We start from the raw sequence: 24,740 nt of genomic DNA on the forward strand, positions 1-24,740 counted from the left end.
TAATCAAGCCTGTTTCAGACGTCGAACTTTTCATGTGCCGAACCTGATGTGACGGGTCTTTGTTTAAGTTCATTTGCGTTCAATCCGGCACTTGAAACAGAATGTTCCATGTTTGAAACGGGCCTTAGTATTCGTAATGAATTAGTGCATGTAATCATGCGATGACAAGTACAATTCGGCATTATAGTACGAATGATGTTTGAAAATTTTGGCAAAATTAGTAACATATTCAAACATCATGAGTATACTATTAAACCCTAATTGTACGGGCAATATTGGATGATTAATTTGCATGTTTATGATCAGCATGACAAAATCATAAAATGCGTTTCGTTTGAAGCGCTCCCTCGAGATCTTTTAAGACATAATTATTTTCAATGCATTCATGATAGTTTGTTGTACAAATACACGCTCCTGCTGCACATTTATCATATATGGTAGTATTTTCGTTCACCTTCTAATTGGCCTTTTTTTCTTCCTGTTTGGCTTGCATCCAAATAAATTTTTGCCATTTTGTCTATTTTTGCAGAAGAATTTATGAATAACTGCGCTCTTGACCAATCAGCATCCAGTAATTTCAGCTCTATTTACATTGCGCACAACTTTAGGTACGGTAAAAAATGGTAAGGATGAAATTGGTTAGTAAAGTTTTACCCATACCAATTTTATCTGTTCAATTTCAGTTTTGGTATAATACAGGTATACAAATAAAATTGAGAATGATGAGATTTGGAATACCTTCAAATTTTATCAGTACCAAAACTAAAACTGTGTGTAGCGTAAATGGGGCTTTCATCGTGCTAATAATAAAATATGTTGAAAAAAATCCACAGGATTCCATTATAATACTTAACTTAAATATAACACTTAGGTGCTATGCAATTCGCCCTGCGACTTGTAATGCAAATCTAAACGCTTGAGACATCTAAAGTTGGCAAATACAACACTTTTATTACGCTGACTTATCTTAACATTTCGAGCACTCTTTACAAATTAACATTCCTCAGAATTACAAACAGTCCTTTATGAATTCAGAGAAAAGCTTTTGTCATTCTCTCACTACCTATTTTCCACATGCATGACATACTGCCAAGGTTGTGTATATAAAATTGTAAGTCGGAGTAAGGACAAAAAAGACGACAAACATTGTTTGTCTGACAGCAATGTGCTATAATATAAAAAAGTTACAGGAAAGTGACTCTTAATTTAAGTCAATATAAACTATATTATACTTGTTATATTATTCTGCATTATGGAATTCTTGTTATATCATGTTATATTATGCAATTAAAGGTGCATAGCTTCGCGATATCTGTCGCATTACGCACAAAGGCTGCATGGTTTTCAAATGTCATAATTGGTCATAATTCCTTGTTATTCCTTGTTAATTCGACTTAAAAACTAAATTACAACAATTTGCGAATTATGTAATATAATTATGGAAACCAGCCTTAACTGAAAATACCATTTATACGTTTTTTGGTGCTATTATCAACTAATGGAACACGTTATTTGGAGAAGCATTCCTTCGTGCATGTGCGTTTCATTTGCTTACCTAAAATTTTCTTGAATAAAGCGAGAACGTCAGAATATTCGGGATCGAGAACGTCAGAAGTATCTGTTGTAATGTCTAGATAGTGGAATAATGGTGTAGACAAATTTCATCAAATGTGTTTTTGAAATTAAAATCTCTTCTTTCTGTTCTAAACAATATATTCATTATAGTAAGTATACTTTTTGTACCCCTAGTCGAAACTGAAGACTCAAAAATTAAAAAATGCATCGTGAGCCACTCACTGGAAATAATTTAAATTGTTCTATTCCAGGATGGAAGCAACCTCGTTCCCATGGTCTTTTGGGACTATATTGGGAGGGTTGGGGAGAGGAGAGAAGAGGAAAGGCCCTGGGATCGGCCGTTCAAAATACCCACATGTGAGTATTTTGAATAAGCATAAATTAACAGATCAAGGTAAAATGCCTTGGGAACGAGGTTGTTGGAATCTTGTTTTCTGCCATTTACCGCACCCTTTGAACGCTTATTTATTTGCTCGGTTCGGAATAATTAGATATAATTGTACATAAATTAGGATAAATCATTTAACCGATCAGAAGTCAGGAACGGCTGGCCGATCCCAGGGCCTTTTATCCAAACCCAGCCGAATCAAGGTAAAATGACATGGAAATTACTTTCCACGCAACACAACACCGCGGAAAAAAAGTCTAAATGCACGCGTCAACTCTGTCTCTGCCCGTAATTGGCACCGAAAAGTTGTTCCGAACGTTTCCAAAGGCTCAAAATGGCGGGAAAAAACCTGACTTCAGTCTTCGAGTTCATTCTGTGTGTTCAGAGCCATATTCGGATATTTCAAGCGCATAAATAAACATTGCATTCTATATATAAGCATTCTACAATTTTCAAACTTTTACTCCCAATATTTCGCCAGATGCGAGAAGTTTTTGTCTTCTTCGAAACATATTTTGGAGCCACCCCGTTGGGTGGCAAGAATTGTATTTCGTTCGGCACTTTACATGCATGCATGGCCAGAAATGCAGGGGCCGGTTGTATCAAGTCCATTTAGCTATAACGGTGGATGACCTTATACAAAGATACTGTTTACAACTGCATAATATTTAGTGCATATATATACTAGAGATACATGTAATGTATTCAGTAACCCCTTGCCAATTCCAAACAACCAATTTGACAAATTCCTAAGTTAGCGAAGTCTGAGCTTATATTACGACATGACTCAAATAAGTTAATAACGGATTTACTAATATTATTCGGAATTAAATGTATAGTCAAATATGGTCGTAAACTGAAGTTAACATCACCCGTTTTTCTGCTGCTTCAGCTTAGAAATTTATTAGTCTATATGCCCCAGTTACAATTTATGGACTCTTACAGCTTAGTAATGAGTAATACTAATGGTTAAAAATTCAACCTTCAAAACGTCAAAACAGTACAAAATCATCAGAGTTCAGGGACTAAACGTCAAATGTTATTCTTTGAATGTGCGAATATTTGCATTCGACTTTGAAGCTTTGAATTGAAATTTTTTTAATCAAACTTCAAATTTCAACTTTACAAAGTCAACCCTTTTCAAGGTACAGTACTCTCCAGAAATAACTTAACAAAAACAGCAGTTAACCTAGGTCAAACCTCGGTCCGATCACGGTTGAACCGAGGACAGATCTAGGTCCAACCCCGGTGAGATGGAGGTTAAACCTCGGCCTAACTCGGTCTGATAAACATTTCTTAAGAGTTTTTCGATTTGGTTATTGTGTTGTCCTTCTCAGCCGTTCATAACGTTTCGTTCGCCACTGCGAAGGTATTTTTTCACTTGCAGTTGTCTGCGGTTTCTATCAGGCGACCGCAACCGAACCGCAGTGTTAGGTTATTTCTGGACAGTACTGTAAAGCAATGGTGTGATAGCTTTTCGGAGTCTGTTTTATCTTTGCAAAACAATATATCAAGCTCAGTATATAGTCTATGAATAAACTAATACAGCAAATACGGAATAGACAAAATAGACACAACCTGCATGTTTAAAAGACTTGGTAGCTTATATATAGATTATATATCATTCTCCTTTAATCGGTCAGTCTTAATTGCGAAACTATGATTATGAGTTTGTAAATGAGATTATAATGTCGTCTATCACATAACACATTCAAATTTATAGTGAAATACATTTGAGAATATTAAAGTTGTGTTTACCCCGAAAGAGTGACTATCTCGTGTGAGTGTAGTTTGTCAGTCATGCATGTGATTGAGGAGTTTCTCAACGCTTGCGATTTTTCTTTTTGTCATCCTGTGGTTGATGTTTCTTTCTAAATATTTTGGTCATAATCATCGGTTTTGACTCAGGATTTGATGCACCATGTGAATTAACTGTGGTGACAGTAACAGACCTTGGTTCCTGAAAAGTGAAAATATTTCACTGTAGCTCCGACTATATACAAATTAGTATTATCATATAACTATGCATAATAAATATTTGGAAGGTTTTTATAAGTATGGATATTATTATGGATACTATAATTTCCATTTCCATACTATATACTACGGAAACATGCAGTATATGGGTGCAGCATATTTCCATAGTATGGATTTTGAAAAAATATTCCGGTGATGCACGCACGTAAAAGCATGGGCAAAAGCTAGCCTCCTCCACAGGCATCTCTTATGTATTAAATTATATTAGGTTATTAGGCATGGGTAAAGGGTTAGCTGTCTCTGGAAGGCGAGGGAAAGATTTTTTTTCTCGTTCCGACCGACAGCTAGCTCAAGCCAAATATGCATATTTTTAATACATAAGAAATGCCTGCGGAGGAGGCTAGTCAAAAGCATGTTTCTCGTGGTAGGTCCGACAACAAAGGTTCACTTTCAATTTTTATTTTTTTTCTTATAACAATTTCATTTGGATCAGTCTCGATGAAATAATAACATTATGCTAATAAACCCCGATGCTGTATTTTTTCTATATGCTATATAACCATGTTATAACACACATTTACTTCTGATGGGGCTATGGTAGCCATAGCTCACCCTGTTCAGCCGAGCCCCTGATAGCCACAGCATTCCTTATATCTTATTACCCAAATTCATTCTCCTACGAATTAATGTGATTCTTACAAAAGTACGCATGTTAAATATAGACCTAAACTCTAAGAACCGCCTTACTTAAGCCGCGCTTAAGTGGCCTGGACCAGGTCTATAGGACAAGTCTGGGTAATATGTGCCACGTTCGCACTGTCGTCCTTGTTGCTGATATCGGATAGCCAAAGTAATTGACAAAATACTTGGAAAAAGACCCAAAACATGCCGAAAAGTGGTAATACTATATGTATCCTATACAAATCATACTATTAAGTTCAAAATTTGTCAAGACTAAGTAAAGCCTGTTCACATTACAAAAATCTTGCCCCAGGTCAGGTCCACCTGCTGTTGGCCTGGATTTTGTGGCCTAGACCAGGTCCAGGCCTGGTCTACGCCGGATAAACAACCTGGTCAAGGCCAGGTCAAAGCACGTAGTTTAAACGCGGCTATTGTTACTTACACAAAAACTGAAGCGACGATAAACATATTTCATATAATTGCCATACCTTTGGTGCACAACATATGCCAACACAAGCATAGATTACACCGATGAATGAAGTGATTTCCAAAATCAAATAGATAAATGTGGAGGCAGCTGTGACATTTCTCACCGTTCTCAGATCAGAACAACTAATGTCATCTATATGGGGGAGAAAGTTTAATTACATCTGTGGGGGGGGGGGGGGGGGGTGGCGGTAAGTTCGATCATTTCTGATCATCACAAGAGCGACCTGCATATGAGTGGGTTGCATGCTTCCAGCACTGGCGAATACTAATCTCCTTTAAAATCTTAGAGAAAACCACGTACATTTCCCAATCTATTACTAGAACACAGCGTGAACCCTGCATGAATATTTCTGGAATTTCGAAATAAATCTGAAATTTCCTATGCACACAGTAATTGTAGCGAAAACAGAAGTGCGGTAACGTACAGAATGTATCTTTATCCGTTCTATACGTTACGCTTCTGTTTTCTTAAACTTAACATTTTGAGTAAAACACACAGAAACTTACAGTCCGTAAGATCTGCAGCAACCCCGCAAGGACAGTGATCGGGTAAAACTGGACCAACAACCAGCGAACTCGAGCAAGTATTCAGAAATGTCCAAAATATGGCAGAAATTATTATTCCAGCGGCTGCAATGAACAGGCCAATGACTTGAAAAACAAGAGCAAATCCAAGCTAAAATCAATTACACAGCGATCATTATAAGGTCGCTCTATATAAGGAGCTAACAAATTAAGGGCCACACACACTGAGCGCGATTCGCTAACACGACGCGAATTTTTCATTTTCATAATTAAATAAATTCTACTCAGAAAGAACATTTTGAGAGATTTTGCGAACCAGACCAGTCAAAATGTACTATGAATCGGTAATTACCGAGAATATCACGACATTGTCAAAGTTAGCAGCTTCGCGTTTGCGGATCGCGTCGTCGACCGGTGTGTGCCGGCCTTTAGACCTTTTAAATAATTACGTTAAAACTTCGTTGTTTTCAACTTACAGTATTGGAGATAAATTTTTCTCATTCCTAAACTTTGAATAATTCATTCCATTTTAGGCGAAACCATCTATAGACCTTTCTTATAATGATATCGAACGCGGAGCAAGCCCAGCCCCCCCCCCGCTTCCGACGCCCCTAAATTAAAAAAATAGGTTGCGAATAGACAAATATATTTGTGATCTACATCATTTCTCTGATGATGGTCCAGGCTCACGAGCCAAAAGCTTAGAAAAATTGAACTTATTACAAGGCGCGTATAGATCAGAAGTTTTTTTGTCTATTTTCAAACACCATGCAAAACTTTAACGCACACAAATGGTTGTGATCCTAGCTGTAAATGGAGTATTTTCCCAAATCCAAGACATCGTTACCCGCCCGTTAATTTTCTTTAAAAAAGTTAATAGACGTTTGCCGAGCAATCATCATTCATCGAAGTTGTATGTTTTTTGGCGTCAAAACTTACGACTCTGGATTCTTTAAAAACTCCCGCAGTAAGACAAATCACGCCTAAAGCGATGAACTACAGTAAAGAAACAAAACAATGATTTTAGAGGCGATACGAAAGTGATACGAATATGGGGTGGGACTAGTTGTTAATATAGAATTCAATTTATCGACTAAAACAGTTACTTATAATATCTCTTAAAATATACCTTATTTTAATGTTTTTAAGAAAGTAATTGCTTCTGACTTGGGACGCTTTGCCCGGTTATTACAACAGGCAGCCCGGTCAATGCGGGCATCGCGTACTATCTTATGACTGTTATTTAGTAAGAATTTAAAAAATTATAACCATTTGCAATTTTTTGTGTGTATTACACTTATTCGGTGTTCGTTGGAAATTTAGAGGATGTATAAGACTTATCAGAACTATCTTGTAACAAGTCTGATAATGCCATCGGACTTGCTATAAGTTGTTAACAGCTTGTCCCAAACTTGTTACAACAAATTGGAGCAAGCAGCGCGGACAAATCTTGTTGCAAGCTTGTGAACAGACTTGTAACAACTCTGCTGCAGACTTGTTACAACTTGTGCGTTTTTACGCGTGAATATTTCACAAATTTTTGGGTTTGATGTTTTGGAAGCAAAACCTTCATCACACTAGGTCTAGGTCAAACGTCGCACTTCCAATGCTCCTAACTTAAAACAATAGAAAACAAGGCATTATTATCTATACCTTTTTCAGTGTCTTTGCGCATGAGAAGTACGACGTTTGACTCTCGTATAAAAGACTAGTTAACTTTTAACTGTTGTTAACATTTTGGCCAACCAGAGTCGTGTATTTCTAAGTTAAATAGGATTAAACTATACAATATGTAGTTTAAGAGTTTTATACAACCAGCCCCAGGTGTCTACAGAGTATCCCAAAAAGGCGGGCCTATTGTTAGAATTTGAATGGCATAGCACTTTAAGTGCTCTAGTGTGTCCCTGAAAAACAGTTATCTGCCTTGAACTTCGACGTGGTCCCCTTCTCTTCTTCTTCGTTTCTGCCTAGCACTAATTTGTTATTCGTGCGCTTTATAAATTTCAACGTCTTAATGGGTCGTTTTGCACATCTTTGCGTTCAGCTTATAGTGCTAGGCGGCGAAAAATTTCAGGGACACTATGGAACACTTATAGTTTATGCCATTCAAATTCTAACAAAAGGTGAATTCAATAGCGTCTGCTTTATTTGAGACACCCTGTATAATAACAGCTGAAACTACAAATAATCATACATTTATTATTAATCTTCATGGAAGCTTCCTATATAGTTCTGGGAGGATGTTAGCCAGCTACATGAAAACCTTTCTAAAACGCGTGTGGTATGTGATACCACTGCATTCTCTTGAATGGTTCGCTAGCAAAATATTTGTATATTTTCCTTAAAATTATAACAGCATATACAGGGTGTATAAAAAAAACTGCAAACACCATGATTTGTATGCACTTTACAATTTCAATGACTGTGCAACTAATTACTATACGACCATTGTGTTTCGCGTACCCTTGTGTTATGTGCTTAATTTTCCAATAAACACGACTTTAGACGGAGGTTGAGTTTGCGCGTAGAAGTAATTAGTTCAATTTGACTGTTCTCAATTCAAAAGGAAATATGCAGATTTTTGGCTAGTAAATAATTTCTATGCCGATTTTTCCCGAATGTAGCAACATTTTTTCTAGGCCAGTGCCCACGTTTGATCGAAGTTTACACCGATTCGTCACGTACTGCATGGCTAGCTTGCCAGGACGACCATTGACCGTGAGTTTGCAACATTTATACGATCACTCAAATCCCAAAATTATATTGTTTGATCAGTGCTATGAATGCGGCATGATTATACATGGCACATGACTTGAAACATATTTACACAAATAATATAAAATTATAGCCCATTTAATTAAGCAGTTTTTTGGGAGCGAAAAACGTAAACTCGTGATAACAACAATGCTTATATACGGAGATAGGTGCAAGTCTTTATTAATCAAAGAAAAATGATACCCAAAATATACGTTTGGGCTAACGATGTGTTTGGAATAATATACAGTATAAAATATACCGTACATGATAATTATTAAATGCTTTAAACGAATATATAGTTTACATTATGAAACACTATTAAATGATTTATGGCTAAACGAATTAATAAAGGGTCTATATATGTATAAAAGATCACAATTTATCAAATAATGACATCTAGCTACGTCTGCATGATCTCACTTAGTGTCATTGTGTATTTGTGTGATATGACAATGTACGACAACAAACACAGGAAGATATATAAAATACAATTGTATTTATATGTTTATTCAACTTACATATGCTGCCCATAATCCAATAGTTGCTCCCACGGGGCCTGTCAATTTGCTCTTTGCTACAGCCCCACATGCTACACCAGCACAACCAAATATCAGTTGAACGACACCAAGATGAATACACGATCTAGCTATGCGCTTTGATAACGCCATGCTGTGTGGATTCAACAGGAAAATGCCGAATGCTGCTTGACGTACCGAGATGGTATCAGATTTCGATAAATAAATGTGTAATAGAAATGATATATTTAACGCGTTGTATATCTTTATTAATAAAAATAAAAAGACAAAGAATTTTCGTTATGTTGTTTACAATAGGAATCTTAGGCCCTATATTGTTATATGACGAATATTATGTGTCTACTTCTCCCATGTAACTTCCGTTTACCATGAAAGGATAACAATTCCAGAACAAAGACAAAGTGCTTTTAGCAAATGCGTTATGGTCTTATCATTGTGACATTGTTTTTGCTAGAAAATTATTGAGATTTGTTTTGTATATTATAGTCAAGACGTATACACAAGGGAATTGACGAACTTTACGTCCTACTTAATTGCACTGTTCCTTTTTAATTTCATTACTATTTTTTGAATGTTTGAATTCAAAATGATTGAATTGATTATTTGATTTCCTGTTTTCGTTTCAGCGTCCTTAAAAATAGAAGCCGAAACTTCCTTCCTCAATACAAGCATAAACAATGTTTTCCAGGGCTACTTTAAGGAATTTCGAGTGCATGGGGGACCAAAATGGGACCGCTCCCTGGCGCAACGAAGTTTAAATGTTGATCATGGCCGAAGGTTTATAAGTTGAAATCAGTTGCCTGATTTCAAAATAATATACAATGTTTTCGCACTCAACAGATGATACAATGAAGTACATTCAGGTTGGATTACACAAACGTTGGCTTTTATCAACGTTTTTTTAAACAGGGGACTTCTAATAGGACGGGGGGGGGAGCCTTTGCCCCCAGTCTATATGTTAAAAGAGGCCTGATGTTTTCGACAGAAGCTTTAATACGAAAGCAAGGCTTATAGCTGTCATAATCCGTATGCCTCGGTGATAGTTCGAAACTTCTGCTCAAGATCTTCTGTTTGGGGGAGGCTTGAATTTTTTTTTGGGGGGGGGGCTCAAGAATGCTCACCAATCGCACTGAGATAATCATGCTTTCTCGATAGCTCATTGATAAGTATACAAATTAACTTAAAACAACAGTTTCGGCACATGAAAATTCGACGTCTGAAACAGGCTTAACAAACCCGGCAATATAACAACTTGTGAGTGCATGCCCAGCCGGCGAACGTATGCATGACAACTTAATCATTAAAGGCCGGTATTCACTAATCGCACCTACGGCTAATTATGCGTTGACGGCCGCTTGAAAGTAGACTACAATTTTGTCATACGTTTTCTAATCAGTAATCAAGCCAAACAAATTTAGTAATCGAAATATTCTTCAGTCTTTAGAGCAATTAGACCATTCTGAATTTACTCTTAAGGAAAAGTTGGCCAAATGAAATGATATGTATATAGCTACAGCTACACATGCTCTACACATGTCATGAGAATCAAACACTTTGCTTTGGTGTCCCAGCTGTTCCACAAACTGCAAAAGTTGCAATTCTGTGATGTCTAGCTATCTCCCGCAACTTAATACTAGCCACTTCTTTTTAGACGACTTTTTAATTCAGCTATTCCAAAGATCGCAAAAATTGATTTTGTTTTATCATGATTAATAATCTTCGGGTTTTCCCCAACGCAGTAAGATTACGTCATATTCATAGTACATATCCTGAATGACAAATCATCCAGCTTTCTAGCTTTATTAACCCTAGGGAAAAACAAATACTGTACGACTTGTAAGATATCACAAGAGTTACCTTTTTTCATCCTCGCAAATCTCGTAAAATGAAGCATATTTCCAGAGACCAGAAATAGGGAAATGCCCGGCAAAATAATTATGCATTCATTAAGTTGCTAGCAACAACACTAGCTTCGGGACATCAGAATTCAGAAACTTTCCTATCATGGCTTATCGATATCGTTCTTCGCCTGGATATTCATCCAATCCATATTCTGAATTGACAACAGAGATTAAGGAAGAGTTCAAATCTATTGAGCTCGCCGCCAATTCGACTTTGGAAGACAAATTTAGATGGTGCGAGGAACTTCAGCAAATTGTTCAACGCGCTTTGCCCGGAAGTCGGCTCATCTTGGTCGGTTCGTCAACAAATCTATTCGGTTTTAAACACAGTGACTGCGATCTCACTGTGATAACCAGGGAAAGTTATGTTTCTGAAATGGGATGCCTGAGTAAAATTGAGGAAGCTTTAAAACCTTACCGAAGGCGGTATAAAGTGGAGGTATAATTGAAATAAATAGAATTTAATATATCTTGCTTCAACTTGCTCACGTTTGTGTGAAATGCAATATTTTGACCCCAATCTTACATTGTGGGCTTGCTTCAAGTGTAATCTGAAATTCTAGGGTAATAGTTTTAAACAAAAGACTTTCAAAGGACTGACATTTTACACCTCTTCCTCACCATCAGCGCACTGAAAGTCCATTGACAAACAAGATTTAGTTGGAAACTTCAAAACGTAATTGGCTAATTGCCAATGTAATGTTCCATATCATGCTTGCAGAAACTAGTAGATCATGATTCCTTTGAGTATTGAACTGTTTGGTTAACTTCCGGCGCCAATATTTGTGTACAATGCTGTGTATAAGGTTTCGATTCCTTCATGATCTTATAATTGATACTACCACGGACTACAACTTGACGTGTACTTGACTTTGTACAATAAAGTAGCATTTTGCAATAAAGTGCGTTGAGCCCGTAAATTCAGCCTATTTTGCTCTGTAAATTTGACTGCTCGTCCCTATATGGTATGGTATTTAAAGCGAGGTATATAATTTCCTGGGCAGGCTGGGCTAGCTAGGCTTATACGTTTACACTATGAAATGACTCAACGAGTGGGTGTAGTCAATATTTCTACTGTTGGACACAGATACATATATTCATAATATTTCTAAGGTAACTATTTAGTAGGCTAATTGTATGATCAGAAAAACGTCAAAACCGTACAAAATAACGTCAAATTTATCAACCTCGTCCCCAGGGTCTTCTTCGTGGCGCGCCGAGGAAAAAGTGAGAAGACCCTGGTAAACACTGTGAAAATCCCCAAGATTCTTGGAGGTTGAGTGCATGCGTAATAGCGAATTTCCTTAAGTACTGACCGAAATGAATGCTGGCGTGCAAAAATTTTAGGGTTTTCACATCACATCAGCGTTTATTTCGGTCAGTACTTAAAGGAAATTCGCTATTACGCTTTCACTCAATCTCCAAGAATCTTGGAGAATTCCACAGGGTTTACCAGGGTCTTCCCCACGGCGCGCTACGAAAAAGACCCTGGGGACGAGGTTGCGAATGTCTTTTAAATATTTTATCTAATTTTTTCATTTTGAAGCGATGTTTTACATTAAGATTCAGATTTCGACTTTCAAAACCCCTTTTTGAAGTTAAAGCGATGATGTGATGCCCTACATTTCCGTGTCGAGTATGGCTTTGGCCATGCCAAGTTCTCGTATACACTAAACTGCCTGCGTTACAGCAAACGTGAAACGTGGAACTACCAAAATAGACACCTACCTGTTTAGAACATGCATTTCAAAGTTAATAAGATTACGAATCGTTTCTCTTTCACAGTGAGTGAGTTTCGCTGTTAAATCTTGGACTGCATCGCTTTTTGTATCGTAGTAACATTTTACTCGGGTGTAATTCCTAATCTCTAGTTGGTGTTTCCACCCCCCACGGCGTTTCGCGCCGACTCGTGAATGATATGATTATGAAGAGAGTGATGTAAAAGCTTATGCTTGTTAAAAAGGGACAAAACATCAAGATGCGATAGATACATAGATAGATAGATAGTTATTATACTACCTCTGTTTAGGCCTCTCTCACGTAACATAAACTTAGCAACCTCAACATTCTCCAAGCCCTGATCTGAACGAACACGGGATGGTAGGTTGTAACGACGAACAGCTTCTTGAAACAGTTCAAGAACAGTAATAGCCTTGTTATTTGTAGAAGCCCTTAGAAATACAATTAGCCGAGAGAACCCATCGATGCCACCATGAATGACAATTCTGTAAGGTTCAATTAATTTATGATCACCATCAATATGCCAGAGGGCATTTGGACAAGGTACAGAATATTTTCGCCTGACAATCTTGAAATTGTGTCTTCTGACTGCTGAGATAACTGGGTTAACTCTAGCAATAGATTCCCGTACACGTTTCTGCTGAATCATTAATTTTTTTGCTCTGAGTCCTCCTTCAACTAAACCAAGTCCTAAAAATAATAAGGAAAATATGGTAAGAAGATGTAACAGTTGTAACAGTATTTTTTCTTTTCCTGAAAAGTGAACCTCCCATGTGGAAATCATATGCAATATACCATATACAACACGTAAAAGATGTGAGATTTTTACGTGTGTAGTCACAGAATATACCTGCTTCAGGATTTATTCTTAAAATTCCTCGAACATGCTCATCTAATTCGCCATCTTCAATACATGTATATGCATCAGCACCAATAGGCATATCAAATTCCCTGCGTCGGCGAGTCAATGTTTTGGATGAAATTCCAATAATTTTTGCAATGTCCACCCATTTCATTGATTCTTCACGCAGTTGTTGAACAACAGTTTTGTCAACGGCAAGTCTTGGCCGACAAGCATGCCCTAAATGCTGAGTAGAACAGCCGTGTTGTGGCAGGTGTATTGCTTCCATATCAGGAGACGCCACTGATTCGGCATGTCTGGCTTGATACCTTGTTTTTAGAAGACGCACAGAAGTTATGAGCCGTTCCAAATCTTCCAATAACTGATCAGGTGATCTGCCACCAACCCCAAGAGTGGCAACACGACTTGATAATAACCCGAGGGTTCTTTCAAACTCGCTAAGGCGGCATAACAGGCTGTCCACGCGATTTTCTTCATATTCTGCACTTAGTCCTGTGATTCCTTCTCGCACACATCTTAAAAACTCTTCGAAAAACTGTCCAAGATTGTCGACAAAATGCGCCATGCTACTTTTGTTCACCTTCTCTTTTTAGTTTTTATAAATATTTGGTCAGCGGTAACACTAAACGGGCAAGGGAGTACTTCATTAAAGCATATATAAATCTTGATATAAAATGAAAATAACGTATCTTGATATAAATTTACGAATCTAGATATTATAGTTAAGTGTTGATATAAATATATGAATCTTGATATATATATTTAAATCTTGATATATATTTATAAATCTTGATATATATATTTAAATCTTGATATATATATTTAATCTGGTATGTATATACCGCATCTTGGTATACATATATGACACTTGATATGTATCTATCGCATCTTGATGTTTTGTCCCTTTTTAACAAGCATAAAAGCTCTCAGCGCCCTACGTTAACTCGACAGGGTTACGTAAAACATACTAACTCTCCTATGTTCCTTTAAAGCGAGTCAGTGAGAGTAAATGGGATGGTCTCAAAGGAAAATTCTATAGTTTTTAGCGGATAACTCCAGCATACAAGGCATACTTGCTTACAGGCAGGTTTCCACAATATATTTATGCGTGCCTGTAAATTTTTTTAACAGTTTTCTAAAAGAAAATATTTTGAAATTGAGTATTTGAATTGTATGCACGTTGTAGTAACATGTACCTGTGCTCTAAATTGGCGATATCTAAAGATCTAGGGCAAATTCTAAATCTTTCCACGCCCATGAAAGATGTTATTAATTCCTCAGAATTTCCCGCGCGCTACGGCGCTCAGCTTATAGCCACTGACCTATGTAAAAGCCTGTTATTGTGCCTATATTTAATGTTATTTAAAGCGCCTGGGTACGAGGCTGGTTCACTGTAATAATAAATTTATTGGTTGAATATAAGATTTTTACTTCATTACTATGTTTACACCTTACATAAACGTTAAATATAGTAAGAGCATGACTCAGCGCAACCGGAACGCCGTGTCTATGACGTGTGTCTATGACGTGTGTCTATGGACTTGACTAATGTAACGTCACAGGATGCATTTGGTAAAAATCTAGTTTGAAACTCGGGTTAAATTTACTCGGCGAAAAATTTGGTTTAACTTTTTTTTTCGTCCCACCTGGCCATTTGGAATCACGAGTAACTTTTTCACTCGAAAAACTGCTTTAGTTTACAAATAGGCCTACTTTGATTTCTTTTAGTCAGTATACGGCGCAAAAGTGCCAATCCTGAAGATTCGAGATGACATATCTGATTATGAGGGTGACATCAGTATCAACCAAAAATGTGGGGTTCAGAGCACCTATCTACTCAAATGTTATGCTTTGATGGATCCACGTGTACGACCGCTGGCATTGATAATAAAAAGATGGGCGCAAAAAGCAGGCATTTGCGATGCGAGACAACACAAACTCTCTGGTAAAGTATAGCAGATTATTTTTAGACCTTATTGAAAAACTATATTATTAATATCGTTTCACGAGGCCTAGCTTTTTTGAGGTACGATGTGTAGGATATATGTATAGTAAGAATTTGACGTATGAATAAATTAACGATATATGCTCCGAGGATTTGAAAGTTTGCGCAACGTTGGAAGTTAATAATCTATTATGTCTTTCGGGAAAAAACCTGCTTTCCGAAAATGCCCGATTCAATGACTAAACATGTCATTAATGATTTTAAAACTGAACTAAGGTGTATACGTGGAAATAAGGAAAAATTTGTGTCAGAGGCGAATTGCTACCATTTGTGTTAGATACGTATGAAGTGTAAACCATTTCACGGCGTCACGTTTAGGCCCCACACACACCTGACGCGATTCACATACACACCAGCCCATACACACAGGATACGACGCGAATTTTCAGCTTTGGGAATCAAATAAATTCAATCCTTGAAGAAAATTTTAAGAGATATACGCACCAGACAAGTTAAAATGCACTAGGATTGAACCATACGGATCTTGCACGTGTGAAGATGAAAGTTTTTTCTGTTAAATTACTAAATGACTGAATATCAAGACGTCGAAATTTAGTTTTAAAACTTTAATACTTCACGTTTTCCAAAATTTTAAAGGGATATGGAAATAAAAATTATTTCTGCTTTGTTGAAAAGGAAATTGATAGTTATAAATGAGTTCACGGCAACCAGGTATATAATCCATCGTAATTATCGCTACTCTGGTTTTAAAATGAAAGTAATCACCACACAAAGATTAACTTTCACGACCCAACGTTTCTAGTGTCTTCATCAGAGGTGATCTGATGTTTAAACTCGGTTCCTTATATACTCTCAAAATGACGTCATCTATCGATGTAAATATTCTTTTGGCAAATAGCTTCCGTCATCCCTATTTAGGGCACAAAGACTCGCATTAATATGCCAGGCTTCCAAACAACGCCTTTGTCCATAACGATGATTAGTGATGATGACTTTTGAATCGTTCCACCCAATGTTATGATTAGTTTGACACACATTTTGAACTGTCTAAGTTCGAAACGGCCTTTTGATGTTCTTTTAAACGTGTGCCGAACTGGCGTTTTGTTTGACCTAGATATTCTTTCTCGCAATCATTTTGAGAGTATATAAGGAACCAAGTTTCAACGTCAGATCACCCCTGATGAAGACACTAGACCGGAGTGTCGAAACGTTGGGTCGTGAAAGTTAATCTTTGTGTGGTGATTACTTTCATTTATTAAAACCAGAGTAGCGATAATTACAATGGAGAAAATTTATACTTCTTATAGAACCTTTTTACAAAATTTGTTTATCTTCCTCACTTCGCAATATATTAGTGATCAAAAACATCCTATCGAGATAAATCCGCCATCTTGTTTTATATTGAGATCTAATTACGTGACGTCAAAAGCCGGGTTGACGCTCAAAAAATAACAACTACATGTTTACGCTTTAGTTTAGAACTCTATGAACAATATGATTTAAACGCTATAATTTGAGATACGTGCGATTGTAATGCTATGAAACTATCACTTCACTGAATCGTTAACTTGAAGCTACAAAACGAATTTTCACCCAGGCTATGTCATGCATATTTGACCCAAAGAGATTACAAATAACACTAGAGGGGGCATCAAGGAGAAATTGGGGAGCGCACTAATCGGGGGCAATTTCAGCAGGGGGCAAATCACGATGTCCGAGGCCAAAGTATATCGTTTTAAACGAGTTTTTTCTATCCCTGAATGTTTTTTCTATAAAGTATCATTTCAGGTAAAACCAGTTCAAAAAAGCACTGTTTTTCCTTAAAAAATCGGCAAAGCAACCTAAAAATCGAATATCATTTTTTTAATACAAATTTTAGTTGTTGCTTACGTGATTGCTAATTAAGGGGAGGCATTGATCTAGCCAATCAGCGCTTGGCTTATCATCCGGAACTTTAATTTGCCCCCAATTATCGCGCTCCATTTTTCGACTGATGTTTTCGATACCAATGCCTCCTCCAGTGTTACAATCTCATTTATAATCTCTATGATCCGACCAAGAATATGCATGTCCAAAATGGCGGATAGAAGACAATTTCATTCGAAAATATTTTGAGAAGTAGCTAATAAAGTTAACAAAAATACGTAAGCGAATTTTGTAAACATTCATGATGTTCTTTTAAAATAGACGAAGATAATTTTTAAACCGAAAAATTTTGGAAGCGATGCCTGTCATACATAAAACATTCTATGGATGCAATCTATTTGCTTATTATGATTCTTTTTTTCAAATTCCTATGGTTCCTTGATTTTTGTATCGAATATCTTATTTAGTTTTGTAAAAAAGTAACACTTAATCTATTTTTTTCTATCATTGCTGCATGGGGACCTCACGCGTGTAAGGATCATGTGTAACCACTATACTAGACTACAGAAAGTATAGAAGCAATTTAACCACAATCTTTCTACCTGTTCTTTATTAGGATTTGCTGTGATCCTGCTTATCCTCCATTACCTCCAGAAAGGATGCACTGACCCTGTTATACCTTCCTTGCAAGCAACATTTCCCCGGTTTTTTGCTAGCAGTTCGTCAGTCCTTTCACTTGCTGAAAAGCTTTCAAACACGAAAAAAGATAGCGTCCCTTACGATGTGCGAAGTTATTCGTCACGAAATACCCAGACGTTAGGGGAGTTACTTGTTGGATTTTTCAAATTTTACTCAAATTTTTCTTGGGAGAAGGTCATCTCAATTCGCACTGGGGATTATATCCCATTAAGTAACTATAGTGAAGGCACATGGAGAAAACCTCAAATAAGAATAGAAGATCCTTATCAGCGTGGCAACGTTACTAAAGCAGTTTACCAGATCAGTGTTTCTTACATGATCAAGGAGGCTTTTGGGAAGGCTTCAAGGGAGTTAGAAAGAGATCCAAGTTTGACCGCGATCATGTGATCATTGTAAATGAAAAAGATGACAGATGTAGCTAATCAACTGTACGTAAAAAATCCATTTCTATTTTGAAGGTCGGTAGCGTTATTGGAAAAAAAAATTGTGTTCAAAGAGGATTTCATCATGAAGTTTCTTTATAACCTTTTTCTGTGACAGTCGTTTATTGTTGGTCGTTGCAGTGCTTTTATAAGCAAAATTATTTTACTTAATAGAAGTAGTTTAGTCCTTTGAACACATTCAGCATAACACGACAGGAGATTTGAGGTTTATAACATTTAGAAATTAGAGTGAATTCTAAGTATGCTGGAATGATAATTCGAATTGAGGTAGCTAAAAATGCTGGATTAGTACCAGTCCATTTCTATTATTTTTGTCTTCACGGATAACGACCGCGCTGATAAAAACAACCCGCCATCTATAATTGCTCCGCGATCCATTCTAAATAAAGTACTCATATTAAAACAAATGAGCAGTAGCGTAGGTATTAGCTACAATTTACATAGGACAAAATCCTTAAATTTTAGCCCGCAAACAAATTTTTTCAAACAGAGCTAGATTCTGTATGCTGAACTCGAAGTCTATTCTCTGAGTGATTTGGTGGGGGTGGACTATTTGCTTGAGCAAGAGAGAGAGAGAAGGGAATTTGTATCCTTAAATTAGATTACTGAAAGCGGTCGTTTCAGGTCATCGTATTTCATTCCCGCGTTGATACTACATTACCCTACGACACGAGAAAATATAGATATATTAAATATATCAGTCGGGCATATTGTGCTCTTATTGATTCTAATTCGTACCACCACTAAAGTGATAATTGCTCTTAACATGGGGCTATAGCTAATTAAGATTTTGAGCTTAAAAGGTCTTAAAGGTCTGAAATATGTTACCAATCTTTCACTAAATCTTAATTAATGAAGAATTAAAAAAAAATTTCGACTGAATCAACAACGATCATCGTTTGTCGGCAAAAGGAATTTTGGATATTTCAGAGATTTTTATTGATTTTATGAGACATGCCTAGTAGAATTCCCAATAGAGTCTGGAGATGTGTACATCTGCAGTCATTGATAGCTATGGTTATAAGATTGATATTTTCAGTAGGGAACTTTTAATGTCTTATTGATGGTTCAAATCTTTCAGTTTCGATTCTTGATTCTATAGTCTTTTTCCGTATGATTGTTCAGAATTGGTCCATCAATCTCCGTGAAGATGCACATATTGTGCATGTTACATGCGCATACCTAGTAAACTATTTGCCTAATATAAATCTGTCATGAACAATCAGCTTGCGATCAATAAATTTTTTTTAGGACAAGTTGAAAAACCTATTTCCTTGCAACTTTCTCCTTCCACAAATCCTTACATGTATCAGTCATCTGTTATTGGCGCCAGCTAGAGAGTTTCTGTGCCAAGTTTCTGCACTTTCTGTGCCAAGGTCTTCATACTAATGTTAGGGTGTATATCTCAATATTTGATCAGTTGATTGGTAAAGTTATTTAAAAATAAAGAAAAGAGTTTTACACCGATCGTTTTCGCTAGTTATTCTTTTTCGACATAAGTTATTCTTCTAGTTATAACCCGCCATCACCTCGACTATACTGAGTATTCCTTAGCAGTGTCAATATTTATTTGTGGTAGGCAATTACACGTTACTGCGCATTTGGCTTATGCTGTTATTGTGTTCCAAAGTTATTTCCTGTTTGTCTATATATTACATTTGATTTTGTGGTCAAATTATATAAACTGTAATTTTCTCCTTCAATTATTACACATAATGACTCGCCGCCTGTAGTAAACAATGTTTGTTTCCCACCTTAATTTGTAGCGACGGAGCATAATTTTTACGCAAGAACTTGAGTGTGTACGACTTCGGCTGAAACGAGATTTGGTTTCAAATTACGTAAAAGGAGATTGAAATTTGATTTGAAAAACACAATGACATTTGGGAAAGTACATTATCACTTCCAGAAAATCCATCAAAACGAGATGGATTAGCGGCTTACAGATAGAGGTACGGGTTACACAATGACGTCCTTAAGCTGCGCCAATTTCTTTTTTAATAATATTTCCTCCCTTAGTGCTATGGTGCTTACTGCATGCCACTGTGTCAGTATAAGTAAGCGTGAAATTACGTATTATTTTTTACCTTACCCTAATATATTACTGTATAATTTGCCTATTTCTGATGATACCAGCAAAGCATATTCAGTGTTTGTCTATACACAAGACTATAATGTCTCGTAGCACGTCTTCCCTGCTAGGTGGGTAAAAAGCGACAGTTGAAGTATAAGCTAAATGCCTGAATCGTATTGAAAATCCAGGTTTTGGTTACAAATTCTTTTGGATTTATGCAGAATTTCTGTTTCAATAATAGTCTCCAAATCAGCAAAATATTGTCTTTGTTTTCGAAGCCAATGCATATATGCATGTGATTAGTGTTCCATTACGTAGATTACTAGTCTAATTTCAGGGTTATCGGCAAGAGAGACATGCATGTTTATGCCGTGATCTGGTGATAAACTAATAAGACATATATCTAGTCATATCTTTTAAACCTCATAAAACTGCTCTCATCAGAGCATGAAGCTACTTCATTTAGTATTCGACCAAGAAAACTTATTAGAAAGCAAGAAAGCGCAATAATTCAGATTGTGTTACGCAAAAAACATGCAAAATATACGGTAATTTGTATGCACGAGTTAGTACATTTGAATTTCAATGTCTCACTCTGTGCACATATTTTGATACTACTTGGATTTTGACATTATATTTTCAGTACTATATTTAGAAACGCATTTTCAATCAATTAAAATGCCAATGTATGATCGTGCATACAAACCATTCTAATGCAGATGCTTCGAGTGTTCTATGAATAATGCATGAGCTGTAAAAAAGCGCAGTCTTTAATAATGATCGTTGTGGTCTGATCAAGGTCACTGCGACTGTCGTCATCCAATCAAAATATGGCCCTGAATTAAATTTAATCAGATGCGAGCACTCTAGTACGCTCTTGCGATAAGATTCCTGTTAGACTTGGAATCATAATGTACTGTGCCAGGAATGCGTAATATTGATTTAGTCAGAAGCTATCGATGTAACAAACTGGGCATGGAATTTAATGCAGGTCAAGCGATCCTCATTTAAGTTCTTAATTCAGTTTTCAACTTCTCAGAAACTCATTTGCAAATCAGTCAAATCATATACTTAACCACTTAGGAAGCGTGCAAAATTTCAAAGATGGAAACCGCCTCTCTTACATTCTTCGTATCAATTCGAGCCATAATTAACAACGTGCCAGATCTTGCATATTTCGTTTTAATAAACAAAATCACTCATGAATTCATATAGAATGCTATATGCCGCATATTAAATTCAGTTGTAAACATATTGAAATAATTGGGCGCCAATGTTCATTCAATAAAGGTAACTAAAGAACCTTTCCCTGTGCATAAGTTGATTAATTTAAATATAGTTGTTTCCGTTTCTCACAGAGGAAATAACTCGATCACTGCGATTTCCGAATTTATAATTTATTTTCTATTGCCCTTAGAAAATAATATAGGAAATGCGCTTTAAAGTGGCGTGCAACTATAATCAACAATTAGCTTGCTGACAGCCAGGATAGATAGTCGGTTATATATATATATATATATATATATATATATATATATATATATATATATATATATATATATATATATATATATATATATATATATATGTAAGGTGAATTTGTTCTTCTGCACAAGTATGACCAACCGGGCAAGCAGAAAATTCTACTTGACCGCGGTGGGAATCGAACCCGCGACCTTCGCATTTCTAGAACGATGCTCTACCGTCTGAGCTACAAGGCCAAGTTGGGAACGACTGTGATTTTGCTTAAGTTGTTATTGACAATGCGGAGTTTCGTCCTTTAACATGTCGTTATGCAGTTACATCTGCAATATATCATCAACATATATATATATATATATATATATATAATTATATATATATATATATGATTTGTAGTAGGATATGGAATAGGAATATATTCATGCTCGTCTTCTCTTGCTTTTTTCTTTAGGCGACAAGTAATTACCATACATCTAAATATAAAAAAATATAATCTTTGGCAATCACATCTCAAGTGCTGATTAAAATGTCGGAATGTTTATTGTGAAAGTTGAAATTGTTTGCTGAAACGGGGGCTTAATCCGGCAATTAAATTCTTCAGTATTTGCCAAGTTGTTTTCTCCATGTTATTTAACTACAATAGATAAATTTAAAAATAATAAGATTGTTACGAAAATGGGTGTATAAGTTATAGTTTCATTTATATTGCTTACCTTTGGCAGAATGGAGGATTGTCTTTGTGACTTGTGAGTAATTTGAATTTTAGAAATATATCGCTGTATGTTGCTGGGTTGAAGAATAATGGTGATTATGTGAGCTATGAATAAATTTCTCTTCTCATTATCAATCATTAATAAACAAACGGCTTGGAATTGAAAATTGTGAAAAACAAGCATGTTTACAGATGGCTGATGAATTTAACATATCACGTTGCCATCCAATCAAATCTTCTTTAACATCATTCTGTATCAAATTTCCGATATATTAAATTCATGCACAACTTCAAAACGATATGTTTAACAAAATTTTGCTTTGAAAGGATCAAGTCTTACACCTGGTCTGTAAACTCTTCATGGTTCAGGTATAACTGCATTCTCCAAATGGCGATCTGCTTGTCATTCAGAATCGTATTTGTTGCAGTTGTTCTCATGTTCTTTAATTGGCAGCTAGCTATTGCAGCGACTGAATCGAATCGTAAGTTTCAAAGGTTATCTTTATAATTAAACAAGACGCCAGGTATATAGGCGTTAACCACGGGATACGTGGACGGGGTACTGGGCAATGGACAAAAATATTTATATTGTTTACAGTAAATCGGAATTCGTTTTCATGTACAGATCTGTAATAAATACAATATAGTCATATAGAAATAGCACAAGCGACACTATATTTCAAATTACTTAAAAATTATTGAATAAGACCGTCCGAATAAAAATATAATCATGCTAATAGTGAGGTTAGAGGCAATTTCCCCACAAAAAGAAAAGTGCACCAAGGTTAGTAAGCTACCATGTTTGTCAGGTCAGGGTGCGCGAAACTTGTGTATTTTGGTATTGAAATCTACTAGAAATATGTGCTAGAAATATTCACACTTCGAACGCAAGTGGATCACAGGTAAGAATCACAGCTAAGATCACTAGAACTAGGAACTATTGTTATAAAAGGTGCAATTTCTTGTGTCGAAGTCTTGAACTGACAATTATAATGGTAATCTATTATAATCCGTAACGTCGAAAGATTAATTAGTAGAGTTTGGTTTGTCAAAGTAGTGGAATACACTGGCCCAAATTACGGGGCGACAAAATTATTATTGAATAGGAATTAATTGGAATGTAATGTGTATTATATGAAAGTCTTTAAATTTTTCATTGCCAGAAACTTGATATCGGTAGCATGGAAGCGCATAGGAAAATGTTTCATGATCATAATGAATACTTCTTTACCGCGGCCGAAGGAAAGTCATATTACGAAGTTTACGATTGACGACGCAGCAAGCTAATTAATTCCCGGTAGCTGATTTCTAGCAAAATAATTGAGTAGCGATGTCGAGCTAACCGCGTCGTGGACCCGTAACCAGTCGATATTTCACGGGGCAAAGCCAAGTTTTTTATTATATACCACTTGTCGAAGAAAAACTAACCACAAAGTAAACAACGAAATATTTATTCATAAAAGATATAATTTTAAATGGAATGTCAACAAAAGGTCGCATGTTCACGTGCGCCGCATGTGATTATTTTCTATGAAATGTTGGGAAAATGTATGTTATTATTATTATTATTATTATTATTATTATTATTATTATTATTATTATTATTATTATTATTATTATTATTTAATTATTATTATTATTATTATTATTATTATTATTATTATTATTATCATCATCATCATCATCATCATCATTATTATTATTATTATTATTATTATTATTATTATTATTATTATTATTATTATTATTATTATTATATTATTTATTATTATTATTATTATTATTATTATTATTATTATTATTATTATTATTATTATTATTATTATTATTATTATTATTATTATTATTATTATTATAATAATAATAATAATAATAATAATAATAATATAATAATAATATTATAATAATAATATTAATAATAATAATATAATAATAATAATAATAATATAATAATAATAATAATAATAATATAATAATAATAATAATAAATAATAATAATAATATAATAATAATAATATTATAATAATAATATTAATAATAATGATTATTAAGACATCGAGCAGAGGT

General features: G+C 35.5%; 3 protein-coding genes and 1 non-coding gene across 7 annotated transcripts; 1 reads left to right on the top strand and 3 right to left on the bottom strand.

Annotated features, from left to right (window-relative positions):
* Positions 1-2,810: 2,810 nt before the first annotated feature.
* LOC114534171 lies at positions 2,811-10,855 on the bottom strand. 4 transcript variants are annotated; one of them, XR_003688120.1, is made up of 6 exons: positions 8,911-9,552; positions 6,575-6,631; positions 6,112-6,246; positions 5,618-5,786; positions 5,110-5,243; positions 2,811-3,923 (listed from the first exon to the last, which is right to left on the bottom strand). XR_003688120.1 is itself a non-coding variant. In XM_028555718.1 (6 exons), the coding sequence occupies exons 1-6, from the start codon at positions 10,820-10,822 to the stop codon at positions 3,786-3,788; spliced, it is 717 nt and encodes a 238-aa protein (XP_028411519.1). In that variant the 5' UTR covers positions 10,823-10,855; the 3' UTR covers positions 2,811-3,785. The 4 variants fall into 4 exon arrangements, 2 of the variants coding, with proteins under 2 accessions (XP_028411519.1, XP_028411520.1); XM_028555718.1 differs by lacking the exon at positions 6,112-6,246 and adding an exon at positions 10,786-10,855 and having other exon boundaries at positions 8,911-9,092; XR_003688119.1 differs by having other exon boundaries at positions 6,112-6,631.
* A 58-nt stretch (positions 10,856-10,913) lies between these two features.
* Positions 10,914-19,171, top strand: LOC114534169 (poly(A) RNA polymerase GLD2-A-like). Its single transcript, XM_028555717.1, has 3 exons — positions 10,914-11,268; positions 15,160-15,376; positions 17,880-19,171. Exons 1-3 carry the CDS (start codon positions 10,933-10,935, stop codon positions 18,347-18,349), a joined length of 1,023 nt encoding a protein of 340 aa, XP_028411518.1. The 5' UTR covers positions 10,914-10,932; the 3' UTR covers positions 18,350-19,171.
* On the bottom strand, positions 12,247-14,035 carry LOC114534168. Its single transcript, XM_028555716.1, has 2 exons — positions 13,420-14,035; positions 12,247-13,259 (listed from the first exon to the last, which is right to left on the bottom strand). The coding sequence occupies exons 1-2, from the start codon at positions 13,994-13,996 to the stop codon at positions 12,697-12,699; spliced, it is 1,140 nt and encodes a 379-aa protein (XP_028411517.1). The 5' UTR covers positions 13,997-14,035; the 3' UTR covers positions 12,247-12,696.
* Positions 19,172-22,127: 2,956 nt separating the features above from the next.
* Trnas-aga lies at positions 22,128-22,200 on the bottom strand. The gene has a single exon. It is a non-coding gene; the product is annotated as a tRNA-Ser (tRNA).
* Positions 22,201-24,740: the final 2,540 nt, after the last annotated feature.

The sequence above is a fragment of the Dendronephthya gigantea genome, unplaced genomic scaffold (genome assembly GCF_004324835.1).
Source record: "Dendronephthya gigantea isolate DGI-Jeju-01 unplaced genomic scaffold, DenGig_1.0 000098F, whole genome shotgun sequence".
Classification (NCBI taxonomy): domain Eukaryota; kingdom Metazoa; phylum Cnidaria; class Anthozoa; order Malacalcyonacea; family Nephtheidae; genus Dendronephthya; species Dendronephthya gigantea.

Excerpts from the sequence above, each read along its gene's own strand:
- LOC114534171 (XM_028555718.1), bottom strand. The coding sequence starts at position 10,822 with ATGCTTCATTTTACGAGATTTGCGAGGATGAAAAAAG. Across the intron at positions 6,632-8,910 it reads TTGGATTATGGGCAGCATAT|TTCATCGCTTTAGGCGTGAT; the intron begins GTAAGTTGAATA and ends TCTTTACTGTAG. Across the intron at positions 5,244-5,617 it reads TGCTGCAGATCTTACGGACT|ATGACATTAGTTGTTCTGAT; the intron begins GTAAGTTTCTGT and ends TCCCCCATATAG.
- LOC114534168 (XM_028555716.1), bottom strand. The coding sequence starts at position 13,996 with ATGGCGCATTTTGTCGACAATCTTGGACAGTTTTTCGAAGAGTTTTTA. Across the intron at positions 13,260-13,419 it reads AAGAATAAATCCTGAAGCAG|GACTTGGTTTAGTTGAAGGA; the intron begins GTATATTCTGTG and ends TATTATTTTTAG.
- LOC114534169 (XM_028555717.1), top strand. The coding sequence starts at position 10,933 with ATGGCTTATCGATATCGTTCTTCGCCTGGATATTCATCCAATCCATAT. Across the intron at positions 11,269-15,159 it reads GAAGGCGGTATAAAGTGGAG|TCAGTATACGGCGCAAAAGT; the intron begins GTATAATTGAAA and ends GATTTCTTTTAG. Across the intron at positions 15,377-17,879 it reads GAGACAACACAAACTCTCTG|GATTTGCTGTGATCCTGCTT; the intron begins GTAAAGTATAGC and ends GTTCTTTATTAG.